The sequence below is a fragment of the Staurois parvus genome, unplaced genomic scaffold (assembly GCF_062004578.1).
Source record: "Staurois parvus isolate SC_StPar_1 unplaced genomic scaffold, SC_StPar_1.0 ptg000015l, whole genome shotgun sequence".
Classification (NCBI taxonomy): Eukaryota; Metazoa; Chordata; class Amphibia; order Anura; family Ranidae; genus Staurois; species Staurois parvus.
In genome coordinates this window covers 2,913,382-2,929,894 of record NW_028317811.1, presented here as the reverse complement: position 1 = coordinate 2,929,894, position 16,513 = coordinate 2,913,382, and the positions used below count along the sequence as shown (strand labels likewise).

General features: G+C 44.1%; 1 protein-coding gene across 1 annotated transcript in view; it reads right to left on the bottom strand.

The window, feature by feature from the left end:
* LPIN2 (lipin 2) overlaps positions 1-16,513 on the bottom strand; it is a 157,934-nt gene that overhangs the window by 54,566 nt on the left and 86,855 nt on the right. Inside the window, exons 5-8 of the mRNA XM_089678201.1 lie at positions 9,332-9,424; positions 7,440-7,563; positions 6,077-6,398; positions 3,267-3,366 (exon numbers count right to left, since the gene is read on the bottom strand). Coding sequence (XP_089534327.1) covers positions 3,267-3,366; positions 6,077-6,398; positions 7,440-7,563; positions 9,332-9,424 — 639 coding nt within the window. The remainder of the gene's footprint in view (positions 1-3,266; positions 3,367-6,076; positions 6,399-7,439; positions 7,564-9,331; positions 9,425-16,513) is intronic.

Sequence of the window (16,513 nt, the reverse complement as noted above, 5' to 3'; positions counted from 1 at the left end):
TTTTTATCTATATGAACATTCAAAAGTTTGTTATTTACTTTGCAGGTTGTGGTAGTGAATTTCAACTTTAAAAGATGTATGTTGTATGCACCCACATAGGGGTTGGTAAAGGCACCAACTTTCTTGGCCTTATTCACACCCCTATGTTTGAGAAAAACCTGTGTTTTGATACATATTTAAGCATCCTGATGCAAAATGCAAAAAAATGTGCATCAAAAGACTCGTGAACGCATGCATAAGGTGGGGTCTTTTGTTTCATTAGCAAAACAGGAATCACATGACAATTTGTCAGCACAGAACACATACATCCAGACTGAGTAAAAATGGATTAGAATATTTATGCACAAGTACATATGTAATTTATTTGTCTATAGGATATTATGAATATACACCGATAAACCATAACTTTATGTCCACTGACCGGCTAGGTGAATAACATTGAGTATCTTGTTACAATGTTATCTAAAAGTCAGTGGGATATATTAGAGAGTAAGTACCGGTAAACATGTTGTTCCTGACGTTGATGTGTTGAGAACAGAAAAGATGGACATTGCAGTTTGTAGCGAATGGAGCTGCGTAGCTGCACACTGGTCAGGGTGCCCATGCTGACCCATGTCCACAGCAAAAAGCATTTACAATGGGCATGTGAGTATCAGTACTGGATCAAGGAGCAATGAAATAACGTGGCATGGTCTGATGAGTCGCATTTTCTTTACCATCCTTTGGTTTGCCAGGTGCATTTGCGTCTCCTACTGAGGGAAGAGATGACACCAGGATGCACTAAGGGGAGAATGCAAGCCAACACAGCCAATGTGATGCTTCGAGCAATGTTCTGCTGGGAAACATTGGGTCCTGCTATTCATGTGAAGGCAGTAGCCTGTTTCAGCAGGATAATGTGCCCTGCCACACTGTAAAAATGGTTCAAGAATGGTTGAAGAACACAATGAGTTTAAGGTATTGACTTGGCGTCCACATTCTCCAGATTCCAATCCATTCAAGCATTTGCAAAAGTAAGTCTGACCCATGGAAGCCCCACCTCGCAACTTACAGGACTTCAAAGATCTGCTACTGACAGCTTGGTGCAAAATACCACAGCAAACCTTCAGAGGTCTAGTGGCATCCATGCCTCAATGGGTCAGGACTGTTTTGGTGGCAAAAGGGGCCGTTTTGAGGTTAAAGAGGGACCTACTCAATATTAGGTGGATGGTTATAAAGTTATGGCTGATCAGTTTATACATTTTTTTTAATCTGAGTAAATTGCATCATCCTACAGGCTATTTTTTTTAAAAGTGTGAGAATGCATTTATCTTTCATACATCTTTGTTTTGACAGTAAGTTTGCGCTGTTATTAAATGGCTGGGAAACTATTTCTGCTGTCGTTTATGTGGAAATGATGGAAACCAGAACGGCATTAATACTTGACATTTGCACTTCATTTATAAAGCAGCATGCAAAGGGGTGGTAAAATTGCACATATTATGCTAAATCAAAAAAAAAAAGAAAAGAAAAAAAACAAACCCTCATGTGGTATGCAAAAAGTTTCTGTAACAGTGGAAGTAATACAAACCATATTGGTAAATATCTTGGCAAATATTTCCCATACATGCCTATCTACAAACATACAGTATATAATGGAGAAAATAATTATTTGATCCCCTGCAGATTATGTAAGTTTGCCCGCTTACAAAGAAATTAAGGGTCTATAATTTTTTTCATAGGTGAATTTTAAATGATAGAGACAAAAAATCAACCAAAAATCCAGAAAAAAAAAAAACACATGATACACATGTTATAAATTGAGATGCAGTTCAGTGACTAAAATAAGCAGTTGATCCCCCAAAAAAACATGACTTAGTACTTGGTGGAGAAACCCTTGTTGGCAAGCAGTGAGGTAAGACGTTTCTTGTAGTTGGTTATCAGGTTTGCACACATCTTAGGAGGGATTTTGGTCCACTCTTCTTTACAGATCTTCTCTACATCCTGAAGGTTTCTTGGTTGTTGCTTGGCAACTTGAAGTTTCAGCTCCTTCCATACATTTTCTATAGAATGAAGGTCTGGAGACTGGCTAGGCCAGTCCATGACTTTAATGTGCTTCTTCTTGAGCCACTCCTTTGTTGCCTTGGCTGTAGTTTTTTGGTCATTGTTATGCTGAAAGACCCATCCACGACCCATCTTTAGTGTTCTGGCTGAAGGAAAAAGGGTCTCATCTAAGATTTTACAATACATGGCCCCGTCCATTGGCCCTCAGTGTGGCAAAGGCGGCCTGTACCTTTAACAGACAAACCACCCCAAAGCATGTTTCCACCTCCGTGCTTGACTATAGGGATGGTGTTCTTAGGGTCATGGTCAGCATTTTTCTTCCTCCAAATATGGCAAGTCGTGTTAATGCCAGAAAGATCAATTTTCGTCTCATCTGACCACAGCACTTTCTCCCAATCCTTCTTTGCATGTGCCTTCTTGAGGAGGGAGACCTTTCAGGTGATGCAGATTTCAATCCATGGCGGCATATCATGTTACCAATGGTTTGTTTGGTGACTGAGGTCCCAACTGCCTTGAAATCATTCAAAATCTCCTCCTGTGTAGTTCTGGGATGATCCCTCACTTTTCTCTTAATTATCCTTACCCCATAAGGCAAAATCTTGCATGGAGCTCCAGACCAGGGCAATTGATGGTCATTTTGTATTTCTTTCATTTGCGAATAATTGCTCCAACAGTTGTCTCCTTCTCACCAAGCTTTTTGATGATGGTCTTGTAGCCCATTCCAGTCTTGTGCAGGTCTATAATCTTGTCCCTGACATCCTTTGACAGCTCTTTGGTGTTGCCCATGGTGGTGAGGTTTGAATGGAAGAAAGATTCTGTGGATAGGTGCCTTTTAAACACATAAGGAGTTGTCATTAGGAGCACCTTCTTAAATTGACAGGACTAATCTGTGTAACACATGATCGCATAGCCAGTCTGTGGGAGCCAGAATTATTGTTGGCTGGCAGGGGATCAATTCTTATTTTGCTCACTGAACTGCAACTGAATTTACAACATTTGTATCATTTTGTATTGTTTTTTTTCTGGATTTTTGATCAATATATTGTCTCTATCAATTAAAATACACCTATCTTAAAAATTATAGACTTCATTTCTTTGTAAGTGGGCAAACTTTCCATATCTGCAGGGGATCAAATAATTATTTTCAACGCTGTACTTACACATCTCCCTGATCCTTATTTCATTGGGCTCATATTGATGCATTTCGCACAGAAATAGAACTATACCTTTTAGGAAAATAAAGTGCTGCCACTTCAGGCTCCAAAACATTCAAGTCGTCCAGATAAATATCACCTGGGCCCTGATGCTGGCTTCTCTTCCTCACTCCTTTGTGGAAAAAACAAATGTAAATAAGAGAATGATTTCATTTAACTCCCACAGTATCACAGCAAGATGAAGGATCAGCCAAGCAACTTTACAGGTGTGTTTATAACTAACCCCAGGGGCGTGGTGAAATGCCTCAGGGGGTGTGGCCATTGGTAGCTAAGGCCGCTTTTTACATTCAGCCCACACTGAGCTGTTGGTGTGTGGGGTTTCCACATTGTTTTACCGTCATGACTTCTGGATGAACCTGTTCACACCATCACCCCTTTATGTAGTGGATCATTACTGATGTTGGGAGTGGTGCTCAAAGAAGTTTATACCAGGCAACAGCAAATACGTTTGCAATGAATATATCATGTTTGTTTTATATATAAATCTATTTATCCTGTTCAGAACTAAAATACTATGTGCAAATATCTCATGTTTACCACATTCAGCTGAAAGGTGACAAGCTTCAAAACAAGATCAATAGTTTTCTTTCACTGGCAATGAGATGAGACTAGAGCGAATTATGGATCGTGCTCATGCACATGGGCATACAATAATCTGTATTCATATCTAATTTCTACACATCTGAAGGCAGCACTATTGTATCCTCTGGCCTCATACAGACAAGTCAGTTTTGGTCCACATCATAATATATGATTGACATCCTTCATAAGTGAATTTGACGCTGTACGCATGTAAATGTTTGTGCATGTAAACATGTGTCTAGTGTACATGGATCCTACTGCACAGAGCCAACAAATCAGCAATAGGTAATTAGCAGCGGCGACCAACAGCGCACATTTGGGCTGTAAGCATGTAAACGAAGCACAACATTACATGCGTACATCACATGGCCAAGTTTTTATGCAGGAACTTGATGCAAGCAAGGTCATTCGTAAAGTTGTACATTCTGTGTGCATGAGATCTAAAGTTAAATATATCCCATATTAACATTGTAAACAAAGGATTAAAATAAGATGCAGAGGATTAGGTGAAATCTTAGACTAGGTGCTGTATTTAAAAGTGAACCCATACAAGAAAAGGTGCCGCTCCAGGCTCTGGCAGGTCTTCGTCTGCTGTCAGCCACTGGGAGTGCAGGCATGGAAAGCACTGGTCTAGGCTCCCTAAATACCAATAAGGAAAGAAATTATGTTCCGAAAGCCACACATCACACAAAACCAGTGTAAGAAGAGCAGCCTTAGCCTAGACTCTGTCCAGGCCATGCCCCCTGGGGCTTTTCGCGCCGCTCACAGGGCTAAGTCACAGGGATAAGGATTCCCCTATCTGTGGAATCCTTCTCTCCACCACTAAGCCCGATGGGCGGGATGAAACATGTCAGAGGCATGGCCTGGATAGAGTTCAGGCTGAGAATGCTCTTGCTTCCTACACAAGTATTTTTTGTGATGTGCGGCTTTCAGGACTTTCTTTCTTTCCTTAATGTTGCATTTCAAGGTCATCTTTAATTCTAAGGATGTGTGCCCAGAACTTTCCCCTTCTCTTGTACAGGGAAAAAAAAAAAAAAGTACAGCAGGCCAGTTGGATTACAGCAGTCCCAATGCGCCAATCATGGTGTATCGCACACAATGACAGTTCAATAACGTCTACTGGATGCAGCACGGTGCGAGGAGGTAGCTTGTCCCGCATTGTGCTACACTAAAAAAAAAAGATACTGCAAGCTGTACTTTTTTTTTAGCACATACCACCACAACATGGTGGTGTAAAATGCCAGGTAGGAGGCAAGGCATTTTGCCTTGCCTTGCAGTAGGACTGCGCAGGAACAGCAGACCCAACACAGTTCTACTTCACCCGATGTGACTATGTCCTAAAGGGATTCATTTATTACAGATTAATGGAGGCTGCCATTGCTTAACTCTCTTCTTGAAAACAGCTGTCATTCTAAAATTTTGATTTTAGGGCTGTTAGAGCCACTGACGCAAAACAAGTATAGAGATAAGTAGTTCTGACACTTTGTTGACACTAATTTACAACATGTTTGTCTGGGACGTACTATAGTTTAAACTCAGTCCACATTTACAGAAAGACCAACAATGGCAGCACCTATTCTTCTTTCATAATGCAGTTCACTTTAAACCCTGGATATCCACTTAAAGGTAAAGTTCACCTATGGAATGTGTTACATGTTCCACCCATTTTTAGGGTGGAACATGTAAAATGTTCCAGCTGCTCAGCGATCCGCTGCCTCTGTGTGAGAGCAGTACGGGGAGAAGTTCCCTGAACCAGCTGTGACTTTTTGAAAAAAGAACGCAGCAGTATCATTTATTCACAGAGTTCTGTGAGCAGGAAACTACAACTACCAACAGACTTTGCGGCTGTCGGCTTTAAGTTCTCAATGAACTACTACGGCGCTGTTGAGTTCATTGCTTCTTCCTGTCAGCGTGAAACTGCCTTCCCATAAGATGTACAGGCAGACAGCTTAGACTGACAGTCTGTAGGAGTCCTGCATGGCACCAGCGATCTGCTGATCGCTGGTGCTATACTTTCCAGTCTCTTAAAAAAATAAATAGTAAATGCACATTTTTATCTACGTGCAATAAAATATGTGCATTTTTTTTTTTTTTTTTTTTTTTAAAAGTAAACTTATTCTTTAAATTAAAATATAATTCTATATTATTTGACTGCTTATATTTGTCTAATATTGGGAAGAAAAGTCTCTAGACATCACAAAATTTCAGAAATGTCTGATATGGGTTAGTTCAATATGTACCTTTCTTCTTAGTTGGAGAGTCTGTTTTTAAGGAAGGCTTCATATCTGACACAATATCAGCAGTCTCCTGGGGGAGGAGGTCTTCTGGTGCAGAAGGAGAGGTCGGGGTGGTTTCATCAGTTGTTAACTGGTCTGGATCTATCTGAACACTGATGGAGTGAGGTCGTGGCTCTGGTTTAAGAACTGTGCAAACAGAGTCCTCAGTGGATGAATCCTCAGTTGTGCCCGACAAGGCCTCAGAACTGATCACCCTAAAGTGCGTGTTCTCAGAAGGAGTAATTGTGGCTGTCCGTAAGTGCTCTATTCTTTCCTTTTTGCAAGCCTTAAAAGATATACATTTTGTTAGAAATCAAAGCATTGCTGTCAAAGAAACAGGTGGCTATGAAATTACTAGATGCAACCCATGCAAGTTAAATGGTATGGATGAAATAATTTACACTGTATTGTGCTCAGGCAGCTGCTGCACCTGTGGCTGCCTGAATACATGAACAGTGACTGCATCTGACTGGAAACAGTCACGGTTCAACTAATATTTTTCCATCCAGCTCAGACAGTTTTTAATAGACTTTTGTGAGATAGGTGGTTGAGACAAGACACACATAGCTTGCATTTTGGCCGATTAGGCAGGAAATGGTCAAAATTCAGCCTGGGAACGGTTACCTTAAAGTGGTTGTAAACCTTTACATATAAGTCAGTGAAGTGACTAACCTCAGGTGATACACAAAAATGAAACAAATCCTCCTATACAAGTTTTACCTGTTTATTTGCAGCTCTCTCTCTTCTACATCCATTCAAAGTCCAGAATTTATACAGCTAATCTGAGCTTTCAAAAAAAAGTAGGAGGGGCTGCACTGCAGAGCTCACTGAGGACAGCTCTGAGAGCAGGAAGGAAGGAAGGAAGGAACAATACCCCATCCTTCACACAGGAACATAGCTGAGGCTGTCAATAATAGGCTGTGTGCTGGAGCTCCTTCCCCTGTCACCTTTTTTCTCTTGGTGTCTGGAAAACTTGTCAGAAATGACTCATGCTAATAACAGAGTAATGAAGCAGCAGACAGAAATTACACTTAGTGCTCTCGATTGAGACCAGTACACACTATAGAGGGATATGCAGCGTTCATATTTCACGTCTGGAGTGTACAACCACTTCAATTAAGGCCTCTGAATTACCTCACCATTCTTAATGAGAGTGCATGACAAAGGGCTAAATGGCCTTTATTGCAGTTTAAGAGATTGAGAGAGTAAACAAATGTTTGGCACTAAAGTAGTGTAGGCATGCAAGACGTGTAATATCTGTCCATTATTAAAGTCATACAATGTCCTTATCTACCACTATGAAGCTTGTAAAGACAACATGCTGTACCTTGGCAGACTCTGGAAAGCCTCCCCACGTCCACTCCATCTGAGGTTCTGTTCTGAGCATATTCTCTGAAGATTTAACTTCTAGCTCTGAATCACTCTTTGGACCCATAGACTGCGAAAAACCACTGAGAACAAAGTAAAGCAATGTTTCTCAATCAAGAACACTTAGCGTACGTTCACCCTAGAAAATAATTCTGCATATTCTGAATAATAGCCTGTTCTTGGTCTAATGCACGTTTCAAATTGTTCTCTTTAATAAGCTAGTAAAACGGCTTTGTGTAGAATCATTTGAATTTGCACTCTGAGTTCAGATGTATAGCTTTTGAAACATCTAATAGGTCTGGTAGTCCGTGGAGGCAAGAAACAAATGCTGATGCATTTTCCATTTTTTGGTTGACAATGGAAACAGTTTCCCAAAGTGCTTAGTGACTGATAAGCAGTTTTCCTGAACTCTACTAGTGAGTTCTACTTCAGTTAATAAATAGGAGGCAATACATTACATAAAGATTAAAAAACATTCAAATCATTATTATTAGATGTAAACAAACTACAATAATGCACTCATACAGTCTTGCAAAGTCCAGAAAAAAACATCTGAATATAACTTTCATCTGTCTGCAGCAAGCTGAAATACAATTGCTCACTCTTGGTTGCTGCACTTTGAATAGATGTGGCGCTACCTACCTAAATATACTTGTGCATGAAGAATGAATTGAATTAGGCTAGCATACAGTAAGCAGTATGGCCTTCTTTGCCATCTGATCAAAGTCCTGCTGGGAGTCTGATGGTTTGAATCTCTGAACTCTACAATCTGGTGGTTGGATGCCCCCAACATCATCAATACAGGGGATATACAACAGCCATACAATCTACAAAAGTGGTAAAGCTGCCCTCTGGGGAAAGCAAAAAACCTCCCTTGCAGAAGCGCTGTCAACCCCAATGCAAATAAATGCTCTTTTACATTTAGCTGGCTGCAAAAAGCAGTCTTACTTACCCAATCCTTTGCTCACTCAGGCTGCAAGAGTGGTCCTCACAGCCTCTTCTCCCGTGTGCTCTGGTGGTCGGATGCCCCTGCTGTCATTTAGTCCAATGTGGGGGCTCAACATCCTGCACTGGATGCGAGGACATGGAGGGACAGGGATGCGCTGTTTGCTGAGGCAGTGAAGGTTCACGTAGTTAAAGGATAAGTTCACCTTTTGTAACACGGTACACCAATATTTAGGGCATAGGAGATACCTGTGTTGTGAGTTAGTGGGGAATCTTCTACCTTCGCCAGCTGTCACAATTAAAGAAAAAAAAACAAACTACTATGGTGCTGTTGAGCACTGTGGTAGCTCATTGATTCTTCCTGTCAGTGTAAAACTGCCTGCCTGTATGATGTACAAGCAGGCAGATTACACTGACAGTCTGCAGGAGACCTGCATGGCACCAGGGATCTGCTGATTACCGGTGCAATGCTTTACAGGCACCTAAAACAACAGTAAATGCACATTTTTTTATTTCTTGTTAGATGGTGAACTTTGATCCTTTAAAACTACTTAACCCAGTCCTTTTGACGTAAATAAGCATTTAATCCTTGCAGTGGGGGGGGGGGGGGCAGCTCCACTGCAGGGGAGCATTTTTACTTTTCTCAGAGTTGCGCTTAAAGAAACAATTACTGATAAATTACAGGTACTGCCAATAAGACAGGCGAATTCCTGGGCATTTAGTTTACATGGTCATAACCAAAAAATAAGACAAGTTCACAACATTCACATCAGTGCGTACAAAGAAGACAGGTGAATTTGTAAATGCTTTAACACCATCCTTCATAAAACACTATGAGAAACATCACAAGAATGCAGAGCTGGCTGCCCAGTATACAAAGCAGTTGAAAGCTGTGGAGCTCTATACCTGTCTTGTGGAGACCAGTCTCCGTCAGACAAGGCGTAGTGATCAGATGAGTGGCAGATAAACTGTTCTCTATATTCCTCCTCTTTAGATGATCTGTTGAAAGATTGAACATACAAAAATCTATTAGTGTTACAAATACAACGATCCACACATTTAAAAATAAAACCTTCATGGACTACTGATGTATAGAAGTTCAGACTGTAGCATTCACAGTCATATAAGTCACTGAGTTGCAATACTTCATCACAAAAAGTGAATACAGCATTTATATTTACATTCTATTATCAACTATACAAGATTCTTACCAGGCTGAAACCCTTTTCTCATACTGTGAATTAGGATTTATTAAACAAAATAGTGAAAGCAAATTAGACATCTCAGGTTCAACTAACCAGTATTCACAAGAATCATTTCTTACACCGTATAAAAGGTTTATGGTTTGCTACAAGAACGCATGTTCACATATTGTAATAGAGGAGGACTTTCTTATTACCAGCATACAGAATTCAGTCAGCAACACCTTGTGTCGATTAAAGCATACTGTTAATGTTGTATTCTACTGTCAGTTTGTAAAAACATACACTTTTACATTGAATTGAAGTGACGGCCTCAGGTGATACCCAGCATTAAAACACATCCTCCTAAATACGTTGTATCTGAATCTGCAGTCTTCCCTTCTCTACATTTGTTCAAAGTTCAGAATGTATAAAGCTTGTCTGAGCTTTCAGAAAGCAGGGGGCAGAGAGCTGAAGTTACACACTGCAGAGCTCAGTTAGGAGAGCTCTGATACCTGATTGGAGGGAAGGAGACACCCCCACCCCCTCCACAGCACACAGGAAGAGCTTAGGCTGTCAATCACAGGCTGTGTGCTGGAACTCCCTCCAGTGTCAGCTTTTTTCTCTTGGTGTCAAGGAACCTTGTCAGAAGTGACAAACACTGATAGCCGAGGAATGAAGCAGCGGACAGAAATGACACTTCGTGTTCTGGATAGAGACAAGTACACACTATAGAGGGATATGATTTGTTCATATATTATGTCTGAGGGTTACAACCACTTTAAGAATGTATAGCATAGCTTTCAGCACAGCTACTCATTTGTCAGGGTACCAGGTATAATTCTGGGATTCTCCTTTTGGCCTCACATCCATCCACTGTCCAAATCTTTCCATCATCAACTCCATAATGGGCAGCACAGTGGCTAAATGGTTAGCACTTCCGCCTGGCAGTACTAGGGTCGTTGGTTCAAATCCCAGCCACGGGACCACCTGCCTGGAGTTTGAATGTTCTCCCTGTGCCTGCGTGGGTTTCCTCCGGGTACTCCGGTTTCCTCCCACACTCCAAAGACAGGTAGGTTAATTGGATCCTGTCTAAATTGGTCCTAGTATGTGTATGTATGAATGTTAGGGACTATAGATTGTACACTCCTTGAGGGTTAGGGACTGATGTGAATGTACAATATATATGTGAAGCACTGCGCAAATTGACGGCGCTATATAAGTACCTATAATAAATAAGAACTCTAAAATATGCCCCTTGTTAATCAACACCACAAAACTCCCAACTCACTCATCTGATGCCTTGACTACTGCAAGTCCCTTCTCGTTAGCCTACCTCTACATATGCTATGGACAACAATTTTTTTCAAAAGTTTTGCTTCCTGAAAAACTTTTGGTGCTTATGATAGACCCCTTCAAACTGAGGACAAATATAATTTCAAAATGACTGCATCATATAGGAATCTTGAAAAACATGAAATTAACTTTTAATGACCAAAATGTATTTAAAAGTGTAAGGTTTCTGGCATGACGCACGATCTTGAAGGTGTTCTAATGAGGATTTTTGTTTGTACTCCGTAGTGTCCGCTGCATCTCACTGCAATGTTCAACAACAGCTGGCCAGCATTGAGAAATTCCCATTGACCTGATAAGCTGTTTCCATTGTGACAATGTTCTAATAAAAACTTTCACCATGATAGTTGCTGACTGCACCTACATTTTTGGGATGAAGTCCAAGTGTTTATGCAGAAAATGAATCTTCAGTTGCACTTCATGGTCCTGCATGCTGTAAGAAGTTGGTCAGCCAGCTAAATGTTGTTTGGAGTTCTGCGGGTGCCAAGGAAATTCTCAACAACATCTTTGATTGCTTTCCAAGTGAGTTTCTCTGGCCCTACTGACAGATGGTCAAACCGCTTGTCAATGAGGATGTATCTGATCTGTTGACCAATAAACATGCCTTAACCTTGGCACCAGCTATTCTTGGAAACCTCTGTTATAAATAACAAAAACCTTCACTTTCCTTGTTCATAACTGTCACCATATTTTTCATCAGTCCAAGTTGTAAGAAAAAATATTTTTGTCAGGTAAACAAGTGGTTCAAGTGTCATGTTTTTCTGTCCTGGAACCAAATTCTTCCAGTGGTCATTTCTTTTTAATGTAATGCAACTTTCTTGCATGGCTGTCCTATTTGCACATGTAACAACAGTACTTGGCATAACCGAGCTGCATCTCAAGCAGCAGAACTACTACTTTTCGATCTCCACGGATATTCCAGCTGTACTTGGTGTACTGGATGTGCTTCAACAACAGTTCTATGTTTTTGTATGTTTTTTTCATGTGTGCAGCACAGCCAACGTGTACTGCAAATAAAAACAGAAGATTTCCACAAAACAATGCGTGATAGGTTAAATTACAGGTTATTTTCACGATTACCAGCCAAAAATCAGTAAAATATACCAAAGGTTTTCGAAAAGCAAAATATTGGTGTAGTGCAACACACTGAATTAAATTCAAAATACTAACATAATAACAAAGCCATCCACAACTCTGCCCTGAGCTACATCACCAAACATCTCAAAATATCACCCAAACCATGCTTTTCACTCCTTACACTCTTAGCTCCCTTGTGACTTCCCATCAGGCTCACCTCCAGAGCCTCTCCTACCCTCTGTAACTCTTTACCCCAATCCATCTGGTTATCTCCTACTCTCCACGCCTTTAGACAGTCCCTGAAAACTCAACTAGAGATGAGCGAAGAAATGAAAAATTCGATTCGACTGATTCGGCGAATTCGTGGACAATATTCGATTCGAGTCGAATAAATTCGCTGTGAATTTAACTTAAAAAAGGGTGTTTCTAGGCTTCAGAGAGACTTAATATTAGTGCAGAACACTGTACCTTTAATGTAAATGCCCTTGGAGTCTGCTGGGGAAGAGAAATAATACTGTCTGTCAGTATGACATGCAGATGAGTGCCGTCGATCTTAGAATCACTGCACACTTCACTCCTTTGGCCAGTCACGGGGCCAAAACCAGTGTTTGGAGCCACAGTGTGGCGGTGGAGGCAGCAGCAATGGGAGGCCATACAGCAACCTATGACAAAATGGAAACCAGCAGGAGCGTGAGGAGACCTGAAAGTGGCACATGGCAGAGTGGGAGCAATGGGAGGCGGTACAGGGACCCAGGTCACACTGTGGGCCCAGCAGCAGCGTGACCAGGCGGTACGGGGGCCCATGGCCGATATGGGGCTTGGTGGCACCTATGGAAGGCCTGTAATCTGCCAGCAACCTATGACAAAATGGACAACCGCAGGAGTGTGAGGAGATTTCAAAGTGGCACATGGCAGAGTGGAAGCAATGGGAGGCCGTACAGGGACCCAGGTCACACTGTGGGACCAGCATCAGCGTGAACAGGCGGTACGGGGGCCCATGGCCGATTTGACCTCATTCATCCCATAGTCCTGCCGACTCACGAATAGCGTGGCCTCCTCAAAGGGCCTGAGCAAGCGCAGGTGTCACACATGAGCTGACAATGGCTGACATCTAAGTTACACAGGGAGTACCTTTATCCGCTTTTAACATCAGGAAATCTGTGATGGCCTTTAGCTGTTCGTAAAGGCGGTCTAACATATGTAGGGTTGAATTACACCTTGTTGCAACGTCACAGCATGAGGAGTCGGTACGGGGGCCCATGGCAGATTACATGTCTGGCAGCAGCAATGGGAGGCCCGTAATCTGCCAGCACCCTATGTCAAAAAATTTAACACACCAGCAGTGTGAAGAGACCTGAAAGTGGCACATGGCAGAGTGTGGCGATGGAGACAGCAGCAATGGGAGGCCGTACAGGGACCCATGACAGACTCTAGACTTGGCAGCAGCATGAGGAGGCGGTATATAGGGGCCCATGGCAGATTAGGGGCCTGGCAGCAGCTATGTGAGGCCCGTAATCTGCCTGCACCCTATGTCAAAAAATTTAACACACCAGCAGTGTGAAGAGACCTGAAAGTGGCACATGGCAGCAGAGTGTGGCGATGGAGACAGCAGCAATGGGAGGCCGTACAGGGACCCATGAGAGACTCTGGACTTGGCAGCAGCATGAGGAGGCGGTATATAGGGGCCCATGGCAGATTAGGGGCCTGGCAGCAGCTATGTGAGGCCCGTAATCTGCCTGCACCCTATGTCAAAAAATTTAACACACCAGCAGTGTGAAGAGACCTGAAAGTGGCACATGGCAGCAGAGTGTGGCGATGGAGACAGCAGCAATGGGAGGCCGTACAGGGACCCATGACAGACTCTAGACTTGGCAGCAGCATGAGGAGGCGGTATATAGGGGCCCATGGCAGATTAGGGGCCTGGCAGCAGCTATGTGAGGCCCGTAATCTGCCTGCACCCTATGTCAAAAAATTTAACACACCAGCAGTGTGAAGAGACCTGAAAGTGGCACATGGCAGCAGAGTGTGGCGATGGAGACAGCAGCAATGGGAGGCCGTACAGGGACCCATGACAGACTCTAGACTTGGCAGCAGCATGAGGAGGCGGTATATAGGGGCCCATGGCAGATTAGGGGCCTGGCAGCAGCTATGTGAGGCCCGTAATCTGCCTGCACCCTATGTCAAAAAATTTAACACACCAGCAGTGTGAAGAGACCTGAAAGTGGCACATGGCAGCAGAGTGTGGCGATGGAGACAGCAGCAATGGGAGGCCGTACAGGGACCCATGACAGACTCTAGACTTGGCAGCAGCATGAGGAGGCGGTATATAGGGGCCCATGGCAGATTAGGGGCCTGGCAGCAGCTATGTGAGGCCCGTAATCTGCCTGCACCCTATGTCAAAAAATTTAACACACCAGCAGTGTGAAGAGACCTGAAAGTGGCACATGGCAGCAGAGTGTGGCGATGGAGACAGCAGCAATGGGAGGCCGTACAGGGACCCATGACAGACTCTAGACTTGGCAGCAGCATGAGGAGGCGGTATATAGGGGCCCATGGCAGATTAGGGGCCTGGCAGCAGCTATGTGAGGCCCGTAATCTGCCTGCACCCTATGTCAAAAAATTTAACACACCAGCAGTGTGAAGAGACCTGAAAGTGGCACATGGCAGCAGAGTGTGGCGATGGAGACAGCAGCAATGGGAGGCCGTACAGGGACCCATGAGAGACTCTGGACTTGGCAGCAGCATGAGGAGGCGGTATATAGGGGCCCATGGCAGATTAGGGGCCTGGCAGCAGCTATGTGAGGCCCGTAATCTGCCTGCACCCTATGTCAAAAAATTTAACACACCAGCAGTGTGAAGAGACCTGAAAGTGGCACATGGCAGCAGAGTGTGGCGATGGAGACAGCAGCAATGGGAGGCCGTACAGGGACCCATGAGAGACTCTAGACTTGGCAGCAGCATGAGGAGGCGGTATATAGGGGCCCATGGCAGATTAGGGGCCTGGCAGCAGCTATGTGAGGCCCGTAATCTGCCTGCACCCTATGTCAAAAAATTTAACACACCAGCAGTGTGAAGAGACCTGAAAGTGGCACATGGCAGCAGAGTGTGGCGATGGAGACAGCAGCAATGGGAGGCCGTACAGGGACCCATGAGAGACTCTGGACTTGGCAGCAGCATGAGGAGGCGGTATATAGGGGCCCATGGCAGATTAGGGGCCTGGCAGCAGCTATGTGAGGCCCGTAATCTGCCTGCACCCTATGTCAAAAAATTTAACACACCAGCAGTGTGAAGAGACCTGAAAGTGGCACATGGCAGAGTGTGGCGATGGAGACAGCAGCAATGGGAGGCCGTACAGGGACCCATGACAGACTCTAGACTTGGCAGCAGCATGAGGAGGCGGTATATAGGGGCCCATGGCAGATTAGGGGCCTGGCAGCAGCTATGTGAGGCCCGTAATCTGCCTGCACCCTATGTCAAAAAATTAAACACACCAGCAGTGTGAAGAGACCTGAAAGTGGCACATGGCAGAGTGTGGCGATGGAGACAGCAGCAATGGGAGGCCGTACAGGGACCCATGAGAGACTCTGGACTTGGCAGCAGCATGAGGAGGCGGTATATAGGGGCCCATGGCAGATTAGGGGCCTGGCAGCAGCTATGTGAGGCCCGTAATCTGCCTGCACCCTATGTCAAAAAATTTAACACACCAGCAGTGTGAAGAGACCTGAAAGTGGCACATGGCAGCAGAGTGTGGCGATGGAGACAGCAGCAATGGGAGGCCGTACAGGGACCCATGACAGACTCTAGACTTGGCAGCAGCATGAGGAGGCGGTATATAGGGGCCCATGGCAGATTAGGGGCCTGGCAGCAGCTATGTGAGGCCCGTAATCTGCCTGCACCCTATGTCAAAAAATTTAACACACCAGCAGTGTGAAGAGACCTGAAAGTGGCACATGGCAGCAGAGTGTGGCGATGGAGACAGCAGCAATGGGAGGCCGTACAGGGACCCATGACAGACTCTAGACTTGGCAGCAGCATGAGGAGGCGGTATATAGGGGCCCATGGCAGATTAGGGGCCTGGCAGCAGCTATGTGAGGCCCGTAATCTGCCTGCACCCTATGTCAAAAAATTTAACACACCAGCAGTGTGAAGAGACCTGAAAGTGGCACATGGCAGCAGAGTGTGGCGATGGAGACAGCAGCAATGGGAGGCCGTACAGGGACCCATGACAGACTCTAGACTTGGCAGCAGCATGAGGAGGCGGTATATAGGGGCCCATGGCAGATTAGGGGCCTGGCAGCAGCTATGTGAGGCCCGTAATCTGCCTGCACCCTATGTCAAAAAATTTAACACACCAGCAGTGTGAAGAGACCTGAAAGTGGCACATGGCAGCAGAGTGTGGCGATGGAGACAGCAGCAATGGGAGGCCGTACAGGGACCCATGAGAGACTCTGGACTTGGCAGCAGCATGAGGAGGCGG